This window comes from Peromyscus californicus, unplaced genomic scaffold (genome assembly GCF_007827085.1).
Source record: "Peromyscus californicus insignis strain IS unplaced genomic scaffold, ASM782708v3 Scaffold_3__1_contigs__length_106647218, whole genome shotgun sequence".
In the NCBI taxonomy this organism is placed as follows: Eukaryota; Metazoa; Chordata; class Mammalia; order Rodentia; family Cricetidae; genus Peromyscus; species Peromyscus californicus.
The window spans coordinates 76,472,430-76,487,660 of record NW_026294551.1 but is presented as its reverse complement, the minus strand read 5'-3'; the positions used below and the strand labels follow the sequence as shown (position 1 = coordinate 76,487,660).

The following is a 15,231-nucleotide window of genomic DNA, read 5'->3' as shown; positions in this document are numbered from 1 at the left end:
AAGAAAACAAAACAAGGTGAAGCTAAAAACCAAACCAACACCAACACACACACACACACACACACACACACACACACACACACACACACACACACACACGGGAGTTTTTTCACATTAACTAAATTTCTCTCCTTCCATCCTATTAATTTCCTGAGTTAAGAATTTTTTCCTGTGGTGTGAGAAAATGACAAAACACAAACTATTTCAAAGGAAAACAACTCTTTAAAGAAAGATGACACATAAGATATTTATGAATGTAGCAATAGTTAAGTCATTTACGGAACACAAACTCTTGATCTCTTATTGTGAAATCTACTGGAGGAAAATTCTCACTCTGTAGGTTTTTCATCTTCAAAGAACTATTTTTTTAAAATTTCATTTGAGATTTATTTGCATTTGTGTACCAGTATGTGTCCACAGGGCCAGAAGGGAGGCGGCACATCCCTGGAGCTAGAGTCTCAGGCAGTTATAAAACTACTGTGGGTGCTGGGAACCCTCAGATCCTCTGCAAGAGCAGTATACCCTCTTGAGCCATCCCTACAATTCTTCAGAGACTCTCACGAGTAATATTTCATTGCAATGACCACTATAAACCAAGGTCAGTGTGGAAATGGTAACATTATATAGATGGACAGAAATAGGAACAGAGAACAAGTTCTACTACTGTTGTTACTCAGTGCTAGGAATCGAGCCCTGTTTTTCACTGAATCCCATATATTCGGTTGCACAGAACACACTAGTGCCATGTTCTTGACCGCAAGCAGGTTTAGGGAATGCAACAGACCGACCATGTCTACTATGATCTCTAGGGAGACTGAAGAACCCAGCAGGCTTCACAGTTTCAGAGCCCTGCAGCCACCAGGCAAGAATCAGGAAGGAGGCAGAAAGCTAAAGCCCTGCTTTGGTGTATAAGTGCCTCAAACATAAGAAAAAGAAAACACTGTTGTTTAAATACAATCATTTCTAGAGCAAGTGAGGAAACCCCATTCAACAAACATTCAACAGAACTTTCCTTATCTGACCTCCCGAAGAAACCCCCAATCAGACACATACTTATTTCCTAGAACTCTGTAGAACAGCAGTGGAATGTGTATTGAGATCCAGCATCCTGCTCTCCTACAGGCTGAGTGTCTCTAACTGGAGTCAGGACTTATTCACACTGAAATACAAATTAATACCCTCTTGACAATCTGCCCTTCTCTACAACCAAACTGTTAATGAAGATGTCAATACAACAGCCTTTGTCAACTCTAGAAAAACCAAATATTTCATTGATTGTGATGAACTGATCCACTATGAAAAATGCTTTGTCTTTCTGAAATAAATTTAAATCTGGAGGCAATTATACATTTAGAACTCTGAATGAAACCAGTGATAGTCCTAAACCCGGTCACTCCTAGATCAGGGCTTCTCTCAGGCAGAGAGCCTGGGTCCTGCCCCCACTTCCCCCTTCATTTCTTCATTGTCTCCTTCCAGCACCTAATTCAGAGTCCAGTGGGTGAGGACAGGACACTGAGCACCAAGTCAGACTTCAGTGGAAACAGCACTAATGAACTCAGTCCTTGGTCCATTATTTTCTTCCCTGATGTCTGCCTGGTCCATTCTCACCATGGCAACCTCTCCTGACATGAAACACCCATCCTTATCTTAGATCAACCACATAATAATGCATCATATTTCAAGATCCATGAGGAAGTAGCACACTTCTAATGATGATATTAGACTCTCTTCTGTTCATCTATGGAGTAAAGTAAAACCTGCAGCTTCCATGACTAGAGCCCCTTGGAGATGGTAAGGATAAGTGACGTTTTGAGTTACAGTAAGTAGACAAGACATAACCATGAAGTGCTTCTAACTTAAATCTCACCCTCCCCCCTTTTGTTTTATTTTATTTTTACCTTTAAATCCTATTCCTCTCTGCTGGGTGGTTTTAGTAACCAACATAGAAGTCAATGGCCTGCATTACCAATGATTTTTCTTTTATGGACAAAAGAATTGTGGGGTCTAAAGGAAATTCAAAATGTTAAAGTGTTCATGTTGGAGAAAAGGCTCTGAGGTGAGTGGAGAGACTGGACATCATTTCAACAGTGAGAGTGAGGCCAGCCAGGCAGAGGATCATCTTTTCCACTATGGCTGGAAAGCAGGAACACCCGATGAATTGACACAGAAAATAGTCCTGGAGCTTAAAGGGGTGTCCAGCTTGGTGACATCTCATTGCTGTGTTCCACTGCAACTTAATCTTTGACAGGAGGATTGTCTTCAATAATGTAGATATTTTCCTGGACTCGTGGTCGTACATTCTTCGAATTATGTAAAGTTCTGATCTTACAGACACGAAATGCTACCAAGCTGCAGAGAGAGAGAGATGTTGACAAAAATAACATGAGGTCACCGTTCAGGGCTGAGCAGAGCTTTCACTTATGATATACACTGGGGATTCAAGGAGCCCTATTCACAAAAACTGTAACAGTGAACAGAGCCACACAGGGCCCTGGTATTAAGCCATAGAAAAGTATGTTTAATAGGCATCAGACTAAGAATTATTTTAAAAATATTAGTTCATATTGGCATCCATCAGGATATGCATGTAATAGAACTCAACAGTGGATGATCAAAGAGACACATACCTAACATCAAACCACCTAATCAAGATGTGTACGTGGGACCTGTGCTTGGAATGGGATGATGGCTGTGTTTACAGCTTTGCACTGTGACCCTTTAGAATGGGTCAGGAGAGCCTGGTGACCTGAGTGAGATCCCTGGAGCCCACATAAAGGTAGAAGGAAAGAGCCAGCTCCACAAAGTTGTCCTCTGACCTCCACAGATGCCATGGAACCCGTACACACACACACACACACACACACACACACACACACACACACACACACACACACATACATTCTTATTTAAAAGTAGAAAGGGTTTTGAAATCTGCATAGTATCTACATTCCCTAACATTAAGCATGGAGTACAAAAACATGGAAAAATGCAGTGCCTTTTCACAAAAGCTGGCGGTCTATGACACCGTTTCAAAGATTACATGTATGCCATGCATATGACACAAGCCCAAAATTGTCAGTTATTTGAGGTCAAGGAATTAGTTTTGGGAGAGTGCTGTTAGTATCTGGGCATTGGCTATGCCCTCAGCTGTGGGAGGGACTTCACTTGGAGAGCTCATCCTGCATCCCTGTTAATCAGGGTAGGCACAGTGGACTGACATTTGAGCTTCTAGAACTCATGGAGGGGCAAACCAGAGAAGAAAACAGATTAGCTTTAACTCATGGGTGGCATTTCAACACAGTGGAGTTTTGTGATTTGTACCCAGTGGCTGTCTCTATTACTGAAATGTAGAACCAACACAAATGTCTTTAGTCAGGCACACCTCCTCTGAGAATTACAAAGAGTGTGGACAAATCTTGCCTGGAATTTGTCAAGTAGTGGACTGGATTTACTTGCCTGTTTAGTTTTGTTGTTTTTGTTTTTACTAGTTTTGTTTTTACTGTTCTTGCTAGAAATCTAGGCTGGCCTCAAACAGCTTATTTTTCTTTTTATATGTCCCATTTTCTTTAGTGTTTTTGACTAAATAACAACAACAACAACACAAACCCAAGATTTGGGGCTGGAGACATGATTTAGGGATAAGTGCTTTTGTTGCACAAAGCAACTCGTTCAATTCAGCTCCAAAGACCAAAATCTACCGTTCAGCACTTACTACAAGTTGTCAGAGCTGAGGAGCCCCTTCGGTACCAGTTCAGACCCACAGATAGGGAAATCAGGATGCTGACACATCCCTGGAAGGCACGGTAACAAGAGAGGCTCCGGAAACTCTAGTCTCCAAGGTGAACAAGAGGAGCCAGGCAAAATGTCTCTGCCTGGAAAATGAAGGAGGAGAGAGAGGAAGACGGGAGGGGAGAGGGAAGGGAGGAAGAGGAGAAGAAGAGGAGGAGGAAAGGGGAGAGGAGGAGGAGAACAGAACAACAGCAACAAAAATCTCCAAGATGGCAAGTTCTCCAGAGCAATTGACACAAGCAGTGCCAGCTTACCTTAGAGATCCTGGCTTCTTTTTCACAAGGATGCACTCTAAATTTGGATGAGAAGAGGCAGGGAGCGGGGGTTGAAAAGAAAATCGAACCTGTCCTCAGAAACACTAGTGGTGCCTTTTTTCTTCTAATCAAGGATATTGTTTCTGTTTTTAGTTGAACCATTCCCTGGGAGGTTCCATACTATACCCTATAGGAAGTATCTTCTCTTCATTCATGGTTTGATACATTCACCCACATAGCATCCCTAACACACTAGAATAACATCGGTAAATTGTCTTTCACTGAAAGAAATGAAGAACTCTAGGTTTTTAATTTGGCTGCTGGAGAATAAGCTAAACATAGATTCTACAAGGTGATCTGAGACACTGGTCCTATTAATGATCTCATCCATCAAGGATCCTTCAAAAACACTCACTAAAGTGACACTATATCGGCTTTCACTCCTTCCTTACCTTAGTGTAATTTAGGAGGTGTGTACCACTTACTCTCCCATCCACCCACTCCTACTTCCTGTTAAAGACCTTTATATTCCCAGTAACCACCCTCCTTCAGGGGAGAATAAACATTGTTGGGCTAAAGAAGGGAACATATTTGTAATTTTTTTTTTTTTTACAATTTCTAGTCCCCTCTTTTAAACATTATCTTACTATTATAGTCCATGAGCTATGATTCTTCTGCCTCAGCAGCCTGAGTCCTGGAATTATAGGCGCATACCACCAGAGTCAGCTTAATCATTTTGGATAAACAAGATCTAAATAATTAGAGGCAGACATATTCTGATTCCCCATTTTCTATCTAGTCATGTGAAACAGATCAATAATGAGCTCATGTTCAATGTCTTGGAACAAAAAAAAAAACATGCATGCAAAGAACAATAGATAGACTGAGGAAGTTGTATTTAGGAATATATGTGCATATGCATATACATTCATGCATGTAATAATTTATGTAAAAGGTCATGAATTTGAGAGACAGAATGATATATGGGAGAGCTTGGAGGAAGAAAAGGTGAGGGGGGAAATGATGATATTATATTATAATCTCAAAAAATAAAAGAAGTAATATTTTAAAAATGGCTGGAGCTAGAGACTTGGCTCAGTGGTTAAGAGCACTTGTTGCTTTTGCAGAGAACACTGATTGGGTTCCTAGCACCCATGTAGTGACTCAAAACGAAGGTCACAGAACATTTCATAAATTTTAGAAACAATCTCAGTGCACAGTAGGTCCTAACACATCCCTGGGATCCAGAAGGGACTGCAGTATGTATCTTGGATTAGGGAACACAGAGGAGTCATGTGAAATGTGAACCCCATGGCATGTGGAGTTATTTGAAGGCAGAGTGGCTGAGAATACTTGCTCTAGTTCCTTGGTCTGGGAAACACACATGAAACATACTGTCTTCTAGCAAAGGGCTAAAGAGGACAGAGGAAGCACCATCTTGAAAGAAATGTGGGAAGACTCCATTGGCAAGAAGAGCTGTGGAGTAAGCATTTTCCTAGGGTCAAAATCTATGCTCAGACTCCATTCTCCCTAGTCACTACACTACTTTATATGGCCAGTCTCATAAGAATGCGAGGCCAAGCTCTGAGCATTTAGAGCACAGGACCCTGTGATTTACACTTAAAGGCCCAGTGGGACCCCCATTGGGTATGCTTGTTCAGTGGATTAAGGTGGTTTTGCACCCTTCTACAGAAGTAAAACCTTTTACTTTGCAAAAATTCTTTGGATTCTATGATCATTTATTATTTACTGTTTATCATTTATCCTACCATTTGGAACCATCTTAAAATTACTTACTTGTGATAACCGTTGTGCTCACAAGAAGTAGAAGCAGCAAGGTAATGGAGATTCCAATGTAGAAGCCTTTAGTCATGATCCTTGGTGGGTTCTGTGTTGGATCAATTCCTAGGGAAATAGAAGTAAACTGAAGAGGGACCAAGTGAGATGAACAGGAAAACATCCTAGACCTTAGCATAGACCTTTACCTTTATTGGCCCGTGGCTAATCTAGAATATGAAAGAAGACCCAATGATCAGAGATAGTCATGCACAGTGGAACTCTGGGACTATAAAGTGTATTTGACAATGATGGAAATGTGTTCTTTTTTTGCTTGGGGTGATTACATGGATGTATACCTCTATCAAAATTCTAAGGAATGCATCATTTTTGTGTTTATGTCTGCATTAACAGTCAGTAGGGTATACCTCTACTGAGGAAAACAGTGGCTCTTCTCTGAGTTGACATGCTCTGATGTTACCCCAATGTGCTCAGCTACTGGTTTGGTCTTTCATCACAGACCCTACTTGTCTTGTAAAAGGCAATTGGGCACAAACAATCAAGCCCAGTGATGAGTTTGGGATTAAACTGAGTGATTTGCTTTGTAAAAGAGGCACATGAATGTGTGACTTCCACAGAGCCCAGATATTGTGAGTAATATGGTAGCATAGCTGTCATCATATCTATGGCCAAAGAAACTTGGAAAGAAAAGGGTTTAACTCAGCTTATGCTTCCACATCACAGTTCATCATCAAAGAAGTCCGGACAGGAACTCAAGCAGGGCAGTCAGGAGCTGACGAAGAGGCCATGGAGGATGCTGCTTACTGGCTTGCTCATCATGGCTTGCTCAGCCAGCTTTCTTATAGAACCCAGGACCACCAGCCCAGGGATGGCACCACTCACAATGGGCTGGGCCCTCTCATGTCAATCACTAAGCAAGAAAATGCCCTTCAGGCTTGCCTATATCCTGATCTTATAGAGAAATTTTCTTAATTGCAGTTCCCTCCTCTCAAATGACTTTAGTTTGTGTCAAGTTAACACAAAACTATCAGGCCTAGGAAGCATGAGCTATGGAAAGGAAAATGGCTCATTGTCCTAAGATGGGGAAAGGATACTATATTACCCATCTTGTTGACAGAGACATTGTTTCAGGTTACTGAGGCAGGGTGATCTATGAGTTTGAGGCCAGACTTCTGATTGACATAGTGAGTTCCAGGCAAGCAAGAGCTACAGAGTGATCCCACATCTTAAAGAAAAACAAACAAACAAACAAACAGACAGACAAACAACCCCAAAAGATTCCACTAAATAACCCTAGCTGGTCACATGATCACATCAGCTGTCACTTTTTTTTTCTAAATCTCTGTTTTCCATGAAGTCAGTAACTTATCCTTATTTTCCAAACTCAGCCATGAGCCCATCCTCTGAAACAGGCAGAAACTAAGTATTGAAAAGTTCTGTCAGTCCTGAGAGATCTCACAGTTCTCTAGCGTGTGCAGCCGCCTGGAATAAAGTGGTTTTTCTCACAAATCCTTGTGCTCTAAAATCTCAGTTATAACCTAGAGCCGTCTGCAAACTCAGCTTGTAGTCCAGGCCTTCAGAGTCCTCCTAGTTGATGTACCCACCGGCCAATGGGAGGTGAGGAGATCAATACTTTTTCTAGCAAGAAAAAGTTGTGACACTTCTGTCGCTTGTTAGAATTCCAGGATTTAGAAATAAACATGAAAGCACAGATCGGTCAATAAGAAGAGACAAGAGCTTTTGCTGTAGCACCAGCAAGAGGCTGTCCCCAGGCAGAGGCTCCTCTCCTGACGCTCTGTTCTTTGTCATTGACCAACTAGGACTGGGCAGGGCCAATAGGAGGCAGCTGCACTTATCACATGGAGCTGAGTGCAGAGCCCATGTTCCTAAGGACACACTGTATAAATGACAGGTTTCAGGTCCTCAGATCTCTAAGCATCTCTGTGAGACTGAGAGGGTTGTGGGGCCCTGGAACTGATTGTCTACCTTTCATTGGTAAGTGACTGACTTCTACAGATTACAAGATCAGTATGAGCAATGCAGTCAGTTCTAAGGGTACATACCACACAACCCTGCATCTTAGCTGAAGGAAAACTAGCCCCATTGGCCTATGAGAGATCCCATACAAAGCCCAACACAAGGGATTTGCACATTTGAGTATAGAATGGACACACTCTTCCTTTGTTTCTTCCAATCTAAGAGAAGCAGGGTGAATTTCCCTTATCCAGAAATGCTTGGTACCAGGAGTTTCATAATTTGAGTATTTCTGAAAGTTTTGGGCTATTGCATATAGGTAATAACTTATGGATAGGGCTCAATCTAAATATTAATTGCCATAACACATTCATATAGCTACATTGGTTAATACTTGTAAGGTTACAAATTCTTGATAATGCATAGAAATGGATAGTGCATGGAAATGACATGGATTTTCCAGATGTATCATCAAGTCAGTGCCCAAAAGTTCTCAGATTCTGAAGCGCTGCATGTTGGGTAATAGTCTCAGGTCATGAGGCATTGAGTCAAGTTTTACTGAGCAATAGACCCTAACCATAAAGAATTGAATAGCCCTATGCTGACCATTCAGTTCCACCTGCAGAAACAATATGCCTGGGTATTGAAAACAACCCACCCCCACTCCTGGTCAAACCACAAAACATAGCTGTAACTTCCTGGTAGCTACACATACACACACACACACATACACACACACACACACACACACACACACACACACACTGTGTATGTGTATGATTGTGTGTGTGTGTGTGTGTGTGTGTGTGTGTTCCTCATCCCTCTAAATGTGCTCAACCATCATCCCACAGAAAGGCCAGGGCTCTTCACTGTTCCAATAAAGCAGTCTCAGCCAGTTATGAGATCGAGTCTGCTTCTCTGCCACATTTTTCCATTTTTCTCACACTCAGACTTTGGATTCTCAGATTAGGCAGACTTGATCAGGAATTCACAAATCAAGAGAGTCAGGAGTGCTGTAAGAATCCAAACAGCTTACTGATGTTCTGAGAGTGCACAGAGAGCCAATTAAGGGAATTAAGGGAAAAGGGAGTCTGGAAGGAAATACTGAGTGAAGGACCCCAGCAGGAGCACACAGTGTTTTTGTCAGATGATGTTCCCCCATAAGCAGCTTTCTTCAATCCTAACTCTGCTAACTACAAAATAAAACCTTGGGAATTGAGAACAGTTGGTTCGACCTTGCTTTCCTTTAAAGGACAAAATGAAATTTGGAATCTATATAGCCTTTGCCTTGAAAGAAGGAAAAGAAATGTGTGTACCTATAATGTGCAGGGAAGTAGCGAATGCAAGGGTCAGCCTTCCTTTGTGTGTGTGTGTGTGTGTGTGTGTGTGTGTGTGTGTGTGTGTGTGTGTCTGTGTGTGTGTGTGTGTGTGTGTGTGTGTCTGTGTCTGTGTGTCTCTGTGTCTGTGTCCCATATGTAGAGGTCAGAGGACAGCTTGAGAGATGTTTCTTTCCTTCTACCTTGTGGGTCCCAGGACTTGAACTCAGGTTTTTGGGTTTGGCAACAAGTGCTCTTACCATGGAAACAGAGCCCTAACCCTTGTTCTGTGTAAAGACCAAATAGTAAATGTTTTCAGCCCGGGAACCTAAAAACACATGTTGACTAGCAAGCATGCCCCTCAACCAGTTGGAAAGCCACGTCATGGCTTTCCAACACAGCAATGAGTCCTGTGGCTGTGCTTCAGTGAAACTCTTCACACCAGTGAGTGGGTCTGTCACCTAACCAGATCCAGCCCTGGCTAAAGTTTGCTGAACCAGTCTAGTGTGTAGCTAGAGGCTTGAGCATGATCCAACCCCCTCTCTGGAGAGTATAAATCTCTGAGGTGGAGAGAAAAGCAAGCATGCGAACAATCTAGTCAGAAGGTCACCATGAGAACAAACCCAGGAAAGAATCATCAGCTCAAGACCTTTGCTTCTCTTGCTCTGGGGCATTTTTTCTCCCAGGTAGATGGGGAAGTCCAAAGGAGCTGATGAGGATCCTGGGATGCTGAAGAGAAAGCTCTGTGTGTTTAAACCATGAGAAGATGTAGACTTGGTTGTTAAAGGATAAGGCAGAGTGTCACTCATGGACCCATTGACCAGCCAGCCAGAAGACTTTTAAACAGTGACCTGTGAAAGAATTTCTAAGCTTGATTAAAGCCTACTCTTAACAATTTCATGCAACTAGACATGGCGATATAGGCTTTTAATCCCATCACTCAGAAAGCAGGGGCAGTTGGAGCTGTGTGTTTGAGGCCAGTTTTATCTACGTATGGACATCCAGACCAGCCATACTATACACTGTTATCCTGTATCAGCAATAGATAAGTAAGTCAAAGAAATAAAAAATAAATAGCAAAGTATAGGGTTGATATATACAATTACAAGATAATGGTCTGAATTGAAAAAGAATGCAGACAGGTTACCATAAACTTCTATTGTCAGTATAAGCCCATCCTTACAATTCAACCTTTAACTAAAAGCTGAAAGAAAATCAGGATGTCCACATCACAAAGGAACTCTAATGATTTAAGACCTAGAGCTTTCACAAATTTCTCACTAGTAACCACTGAACAGGTGTTGGAAGAGAAACACTTTCCCATGTGGCCATTTTTGTATGTAAAAGGATAATTTTGTGACATGATGTAAGGACTATTTTAAAAGCCCAAGGCAGGGCAGACATGGAGTGGAACTCTCTACCCACAATGTGGCCTGCACTCAGCAAGGTCAGCTGACCCTTGTTGAAGCCAGTTCATCAGCACAGCAGCACCCTGCATTGCCTGCTTTTCGGGTTAGAGCTGTTATGCTTTTACAGTGCTGAGGACAGGTGGTTTAATGTCGCAAGACAGTAACTGGTGGGCATGGGGCTGTTTTTGCTCAGTGGCTACAATGGTTGGTCCCTAAGCCTCATCCAAGTTCTTCATTAGAAAGATGGACTGAGGAAGAAAGCAAAGGATCACTCATGCTGCCACTCACAGTGACTGGGACCGCATCTTCCTGGGGGGATGTCTAAATCATCAGTGCAACAGCATCTTGCATTGCCTGCCTTCAGGTTAGAGCTGTTGTGCTTTTACAGTGCTGAGGACAGGCGGTTTAATGTCACACGCCATTAACTGAGAGGCAGAGGATCCCTTTCATTCAAGTCACTTCAGCTTAAATAAAGCTCCCCACTGGGTTTCAGGATGGAAAGTGGATGCAGTTTCATGCACCAACATAACTGTCCCAAGTACACAGGTAGGGCATGGATCCTGACTTAGCTCTTGGTTTTGAATTAAGGTTGATCCAAGCACATGAAAGGTACTCTGTACATCAGAAGGGAATATTAAGGCTGTGTTTGATGAAACTCTCAGGGCTAGAGAGCTAGAGGCATGGGGATCAGGAGATTGTAGAAATCAAGATACATGAGATTACATTTCAAAACAAAAAACAAAAGCAAGTGTTTAGTAGCAAAAATGTTTATAAGAGCTTTTGTTTCCTTGTTCTAGGAAAATAACAAATTATTAGCAAAACAGAGGACTTGGTTTACTTGTAAGAAATAAGCAAAGCAACAAGGCACACTTACCTGGTTGAACTTGAAGTGAGATGGTCAGTCTCTGTACACCATTCCATCCCGCCATTTCCACTCGACAGCAGTAGAAACCACTGTCACTCTCAGTGACATTCTCTATTGTCAAGGACACGTTTCCTCGAAGAAGCTGCCCCTTTAGGTGGTAACGATTGTTCCTCTCATAGTAGACGTAGTATCCATTGGTCAAGATAACAACATTTTTACATTTATTAGTAAAACACGCCAATCGGCCCCAACATGTGGGTGAGATGCCATAAGATACAGGGTAAGTACACGGCAGTGTCACAGGGTGACCCACCACTCCACGCACTTCTGGGAAGGATTCTATAGCAGCTGTGGTAAAGAAGGGGAAATAGAGAAGGAGTTCTCGATGGTTTCCTACAATTGTATTTTCCTTTCTGCATTTCTTCTCCATTGTTCCTTTTTGTGTCAACTGAGTATTCAACTTGGGGCATGATGCGTTGGAGACATGAGCTCTACTGTTTCTTCTCTCTCTCTCTCTGTCTCTCTCTCTCTCTGTCTCTCTCTCTCGTTTTTGGTTGCTATTGTTTATTTTTCTTTCATTTTCTTTTTTGAGCCAGAGCTCACTATGTAGACGTGGCAGGCTTAGGACCCACTTATAAACGAGGTAGCCCGAAACTCTTAGAGATCCTCCTGCATCTACCTCCTGAGTGTTGGGGTGAAAGTCCCCACCAGGCCTGACCTGTTGGTTTGCGTTTTATTCAGGGCCTTGCTCTGTAACCTAAGTTTGCTCACACTGACTGTCTTCCTGCCTCAGATGCCTGAAAGATGGAATTACAAGCATGTGCCACTGAGACCAGCTCTAATTTAATTTTTAAAAGTTATTTATTTTACTTTTTAAGATCAGATTGTGATTATGTCATTTCCCCCTTTCCTAACCTCCCTTGAAACCCTCACATACAGCCCTCCTGGCTCTCTTTCAAAATCGTGGCCTCTTTTTATCATTAATTGTTGTTACATGGATATATATATATATATATATATATATATGTGTGTGTGTGTGTGTGTGTGTGTGTGTGTGTGTGTACATACATACATATATATACATATATACATATATATATATATATATATACATACTTACATAAATACAACCTGCTCCATCTCTATGTTACTGTATATCTGAATATGTGTTCAGAGGTGACCATTTGGTATCAGATAACTAACTGGTGAGCTCTTTCCTGGACAAGACTAGTGCTGCTCTTAGCTAACTGGGACAGGGGATTGCAAACTGTACTTCAAGTTTAAGTTTTCAGATTTAAACCTGCTGTGTCCTAGAAGCTGTGTGTGTTGATGGGCACCTGCAAAACCAGACTGTGAGAGGTGGAAGCAGGAAAGTCAGAAGTTCAAAGCCAGCCTTGGGTAACTAGCAAGTTCAAGACCAACCTGGGTTCAGGAGACCTTGTCTCAAACCACCCCTTTATGTTATTCAAAGTGGAACTATCAACTCTTACCCTCCTCTCCTATACAAATAACAAAGCCAAGGTTTTGTTTACAGCATTATTGACTTAAAGGTAGAAGTTTTATACTTTAGCATCAATTTACAGAAAGGATTTTAGAACTCTATGAGAAGTGAGGTTTTAGGATCAGTCCTTAAGAAAATCCAAGTAAGAATCCCTTGTTATAAGTGGGTGACGTCTCAGAAACATGAACTCAGCCCTTTCTAGTCTATCACATGCATGCACATGTACTCACCCTTTTCTAGTCTCTCACATGCATGCACATGTACTCACCCTTTTCTAGTCTATCACATGCATGCACATGTACTCAGCCCTTACTAGTCTATCACATGCATGCACATGTACTCAGCCCTTTTCTAGTCTATCACATGCATGCACATGTACTCAGCCCTTACTAGTCTATCACATGTACTCACTCTTCATGTGCTCTTGTGGTTTTATTTATTTATTTTTGGCCATCAGTTTTGAAATACATCCAAATAAATAATTTCTCCAGAGCTCCAATTTTGCCCTGTTTCTCTCCTCTCTACACAATTCATAATCAACAAATACCAAGGAATGTATTCTTTCTATGTCATATCCAGTCTCCACAACACATACCCTCCCCCAGCTCACCTACTCACTTACCTGGGAGAAGTAGTATGAGGCCTGAAATGAAGACTTGAGGATGCATCATGCTGTTGACCTAGAAGACAAAAAGAAGCTACTCTAGTTGACTGTGGCACTCAGTACATGGTATCTGGTCATGCCTTATTTCTCAGAAGGCAACTTTTCTTTGATCCCTGATGATGTGAATCATGTGGGCCTGTTCTGCTGGGCCAAGAAAACCCATATTCAAAGAGCCCTGTAAGTTCCCAGTTGTGGAGGACTGTGTGCCTTGGACAGGGAAAGCTGTCCTCCAAAACAGCCTCTTCTTTCCCGACCCATCCCCACACATAACCATCAATCTCATTCCTGGTCTTGGCACAAATAAGGCAGCAAACAGAGAGAAAACTGAAGGCAGAGACAAGAATGTGCTTCCTGGTAGAACCCTGAGTGAGCACCAGCCTTCTGATGGTGAAGATGAGCTTGCCCTCTGATGAGCATGGGGCTGTTTCTGCTCAGTGGCCACAATGGTTGGTCCCTAAGCCTCATCCAAGTTCTTCACTGGCAAGATGGACTGAACAAGAAAGCAAAGGATCACTCATGCTGCCCCTCACAGTGACTGGGACCTCATCTTCCTGGGGGGATGTCTAGAGACACCCTGAAAAGCACTAGGTACAAATCTAAACCTTCCATTCACAGAGCCCCGCCATGCCTAGATTTCCTCCTAGGTAAAATAGCACCAGTGTTTGCTGAGCTTTTCAGAGAATCTGCTGTGAAGGAGATGCTGGGCTATTTACTCACAGGCACCTAATCCTCACAGAATCCCCAAGGCAGCTGCTTTTATAAATGACCTTTTATAGAGGATGTTCTACGTGTTCAGATTCTAACTTCTACATTTCAACTTTTGCTTTTTAATTGCTAAGCCATAAGAATAGAAGTAAGTCCACCAGTACTTTATGACCTCCACTCCTGTTCAGACATCCCAGGACTTCCTCTCAGAGAGGAAACAGACAGCCTTTTCTAGTCTCTGAGACCAGTGACAGATGTCATGAGAACACCGGTGATGGGCAGGCTCAGCATCCTCAGGCCTGGGACCCCACACGACTCACACTAACAGCCTCTGTATTTGGAATAATGCTGCAAATGGCTGGCCAAACACTGAGACTCTTTTGCATGAGAAAAATCTAAAAATGGTTACTTAATAGAGGAATTTTAGAAATCTAAAGCCCACATGAGTATCAGCCGTGTGGCTTTTTGTCAGCAAAACTACTTGGCAGCACGTGGCACCTACCATCCTGTCCCTTTTGAGTTCTGCTGAGGACAGGGCGCATACAGACATTCACTGCCTCACACACAGTGATCCTTTTATTTTTCTTGTTTGGCTACACAGGGTTTCTCTGTGTAGCCCTGGCTGTCCTGGCACTCATTCCGTAGCCCAGGCTGGCCTCAAACTCAGAGATCTGCCTGACCCTACCTCCCTACTGCTGGGATTAAAGGCGTGCGCCACCATCACCTGGCAGTAATGCCTTCTTGACACACAGACTCACTGTCACCGAGCCATCCTACAGCTGCTCTCTGCTTTTTCTTTACATTTCATACAAATCACTTCTTACAAATATCTCTTAATCTGCAAACCAACAAGTCAACGAAGAAGACTGAAGTTATAGTTGTGTGCTCACCTCCTTGGTCCCGTTTTCGTATTATTTAGACAACATTGCATGTTACCTATAGACACCACCTGAATAA

At 42.4% G+C, this 15,231-nt stretch overlaps 1 protein-coding gene across 1 annotated transcript; it reads right to left on the bottom strand.

The window, feature by feature from the left end:
• Positions 1-409: 409 nt before the first annotated feature.
• LOC128122256 (hepatitis A virus cellular receptor 1 homolog) lies at positions 410-14,110 on the bottom strand. Its single transcript, XM_052757664.1, has 4 exons — positions 13,528-14,110; positions 11,414-11,752; positions 5,841-5,948; positions 410-2,349 (listed from the first exon to the last, which is right to left on the bottom strand). Exons 1-4 carry the CDS (start codon positions 13,574-13,576, stop codon positions 2,342-2,344), a joined length of 504 nt encoding a protein of 167 aa, XP_052613624.1. The 5' UTR covers positions 13,577-14,110; the 3' UTR covers positions 410-2,341.
• Positions 14,111-15,231: the final 1,121 nt, after the last annotated feature.

What these genes read in the sequence shown, in the direction of transcription:
- LOC128122256 (XM_052757664.1), bottom strand. Translation starts at nt 13,576, where the DNA reads ATGATGCATCCTCAAGTCTTCATTTCAGGCCTCATACTACTTCTCCCA. An exon ending in CCTCATACTACTTCTCCCAG is followed by an intron (nt 11,753 to 13,527) that starts GTAAGTGAGTAG and finishes TCTTTACCACAG; the next exon opens with CTGCTATAGAATCCTTCCCA. An exon ending in CTCACTTCAAGTTCAACCAG is followed by an intron (nt 5,949 to 11,413) that starts GTAAGTGTGCCT and finishes CTATTTCCCTAG; the next exon opens with GAATTGATCCAACACAGAAC.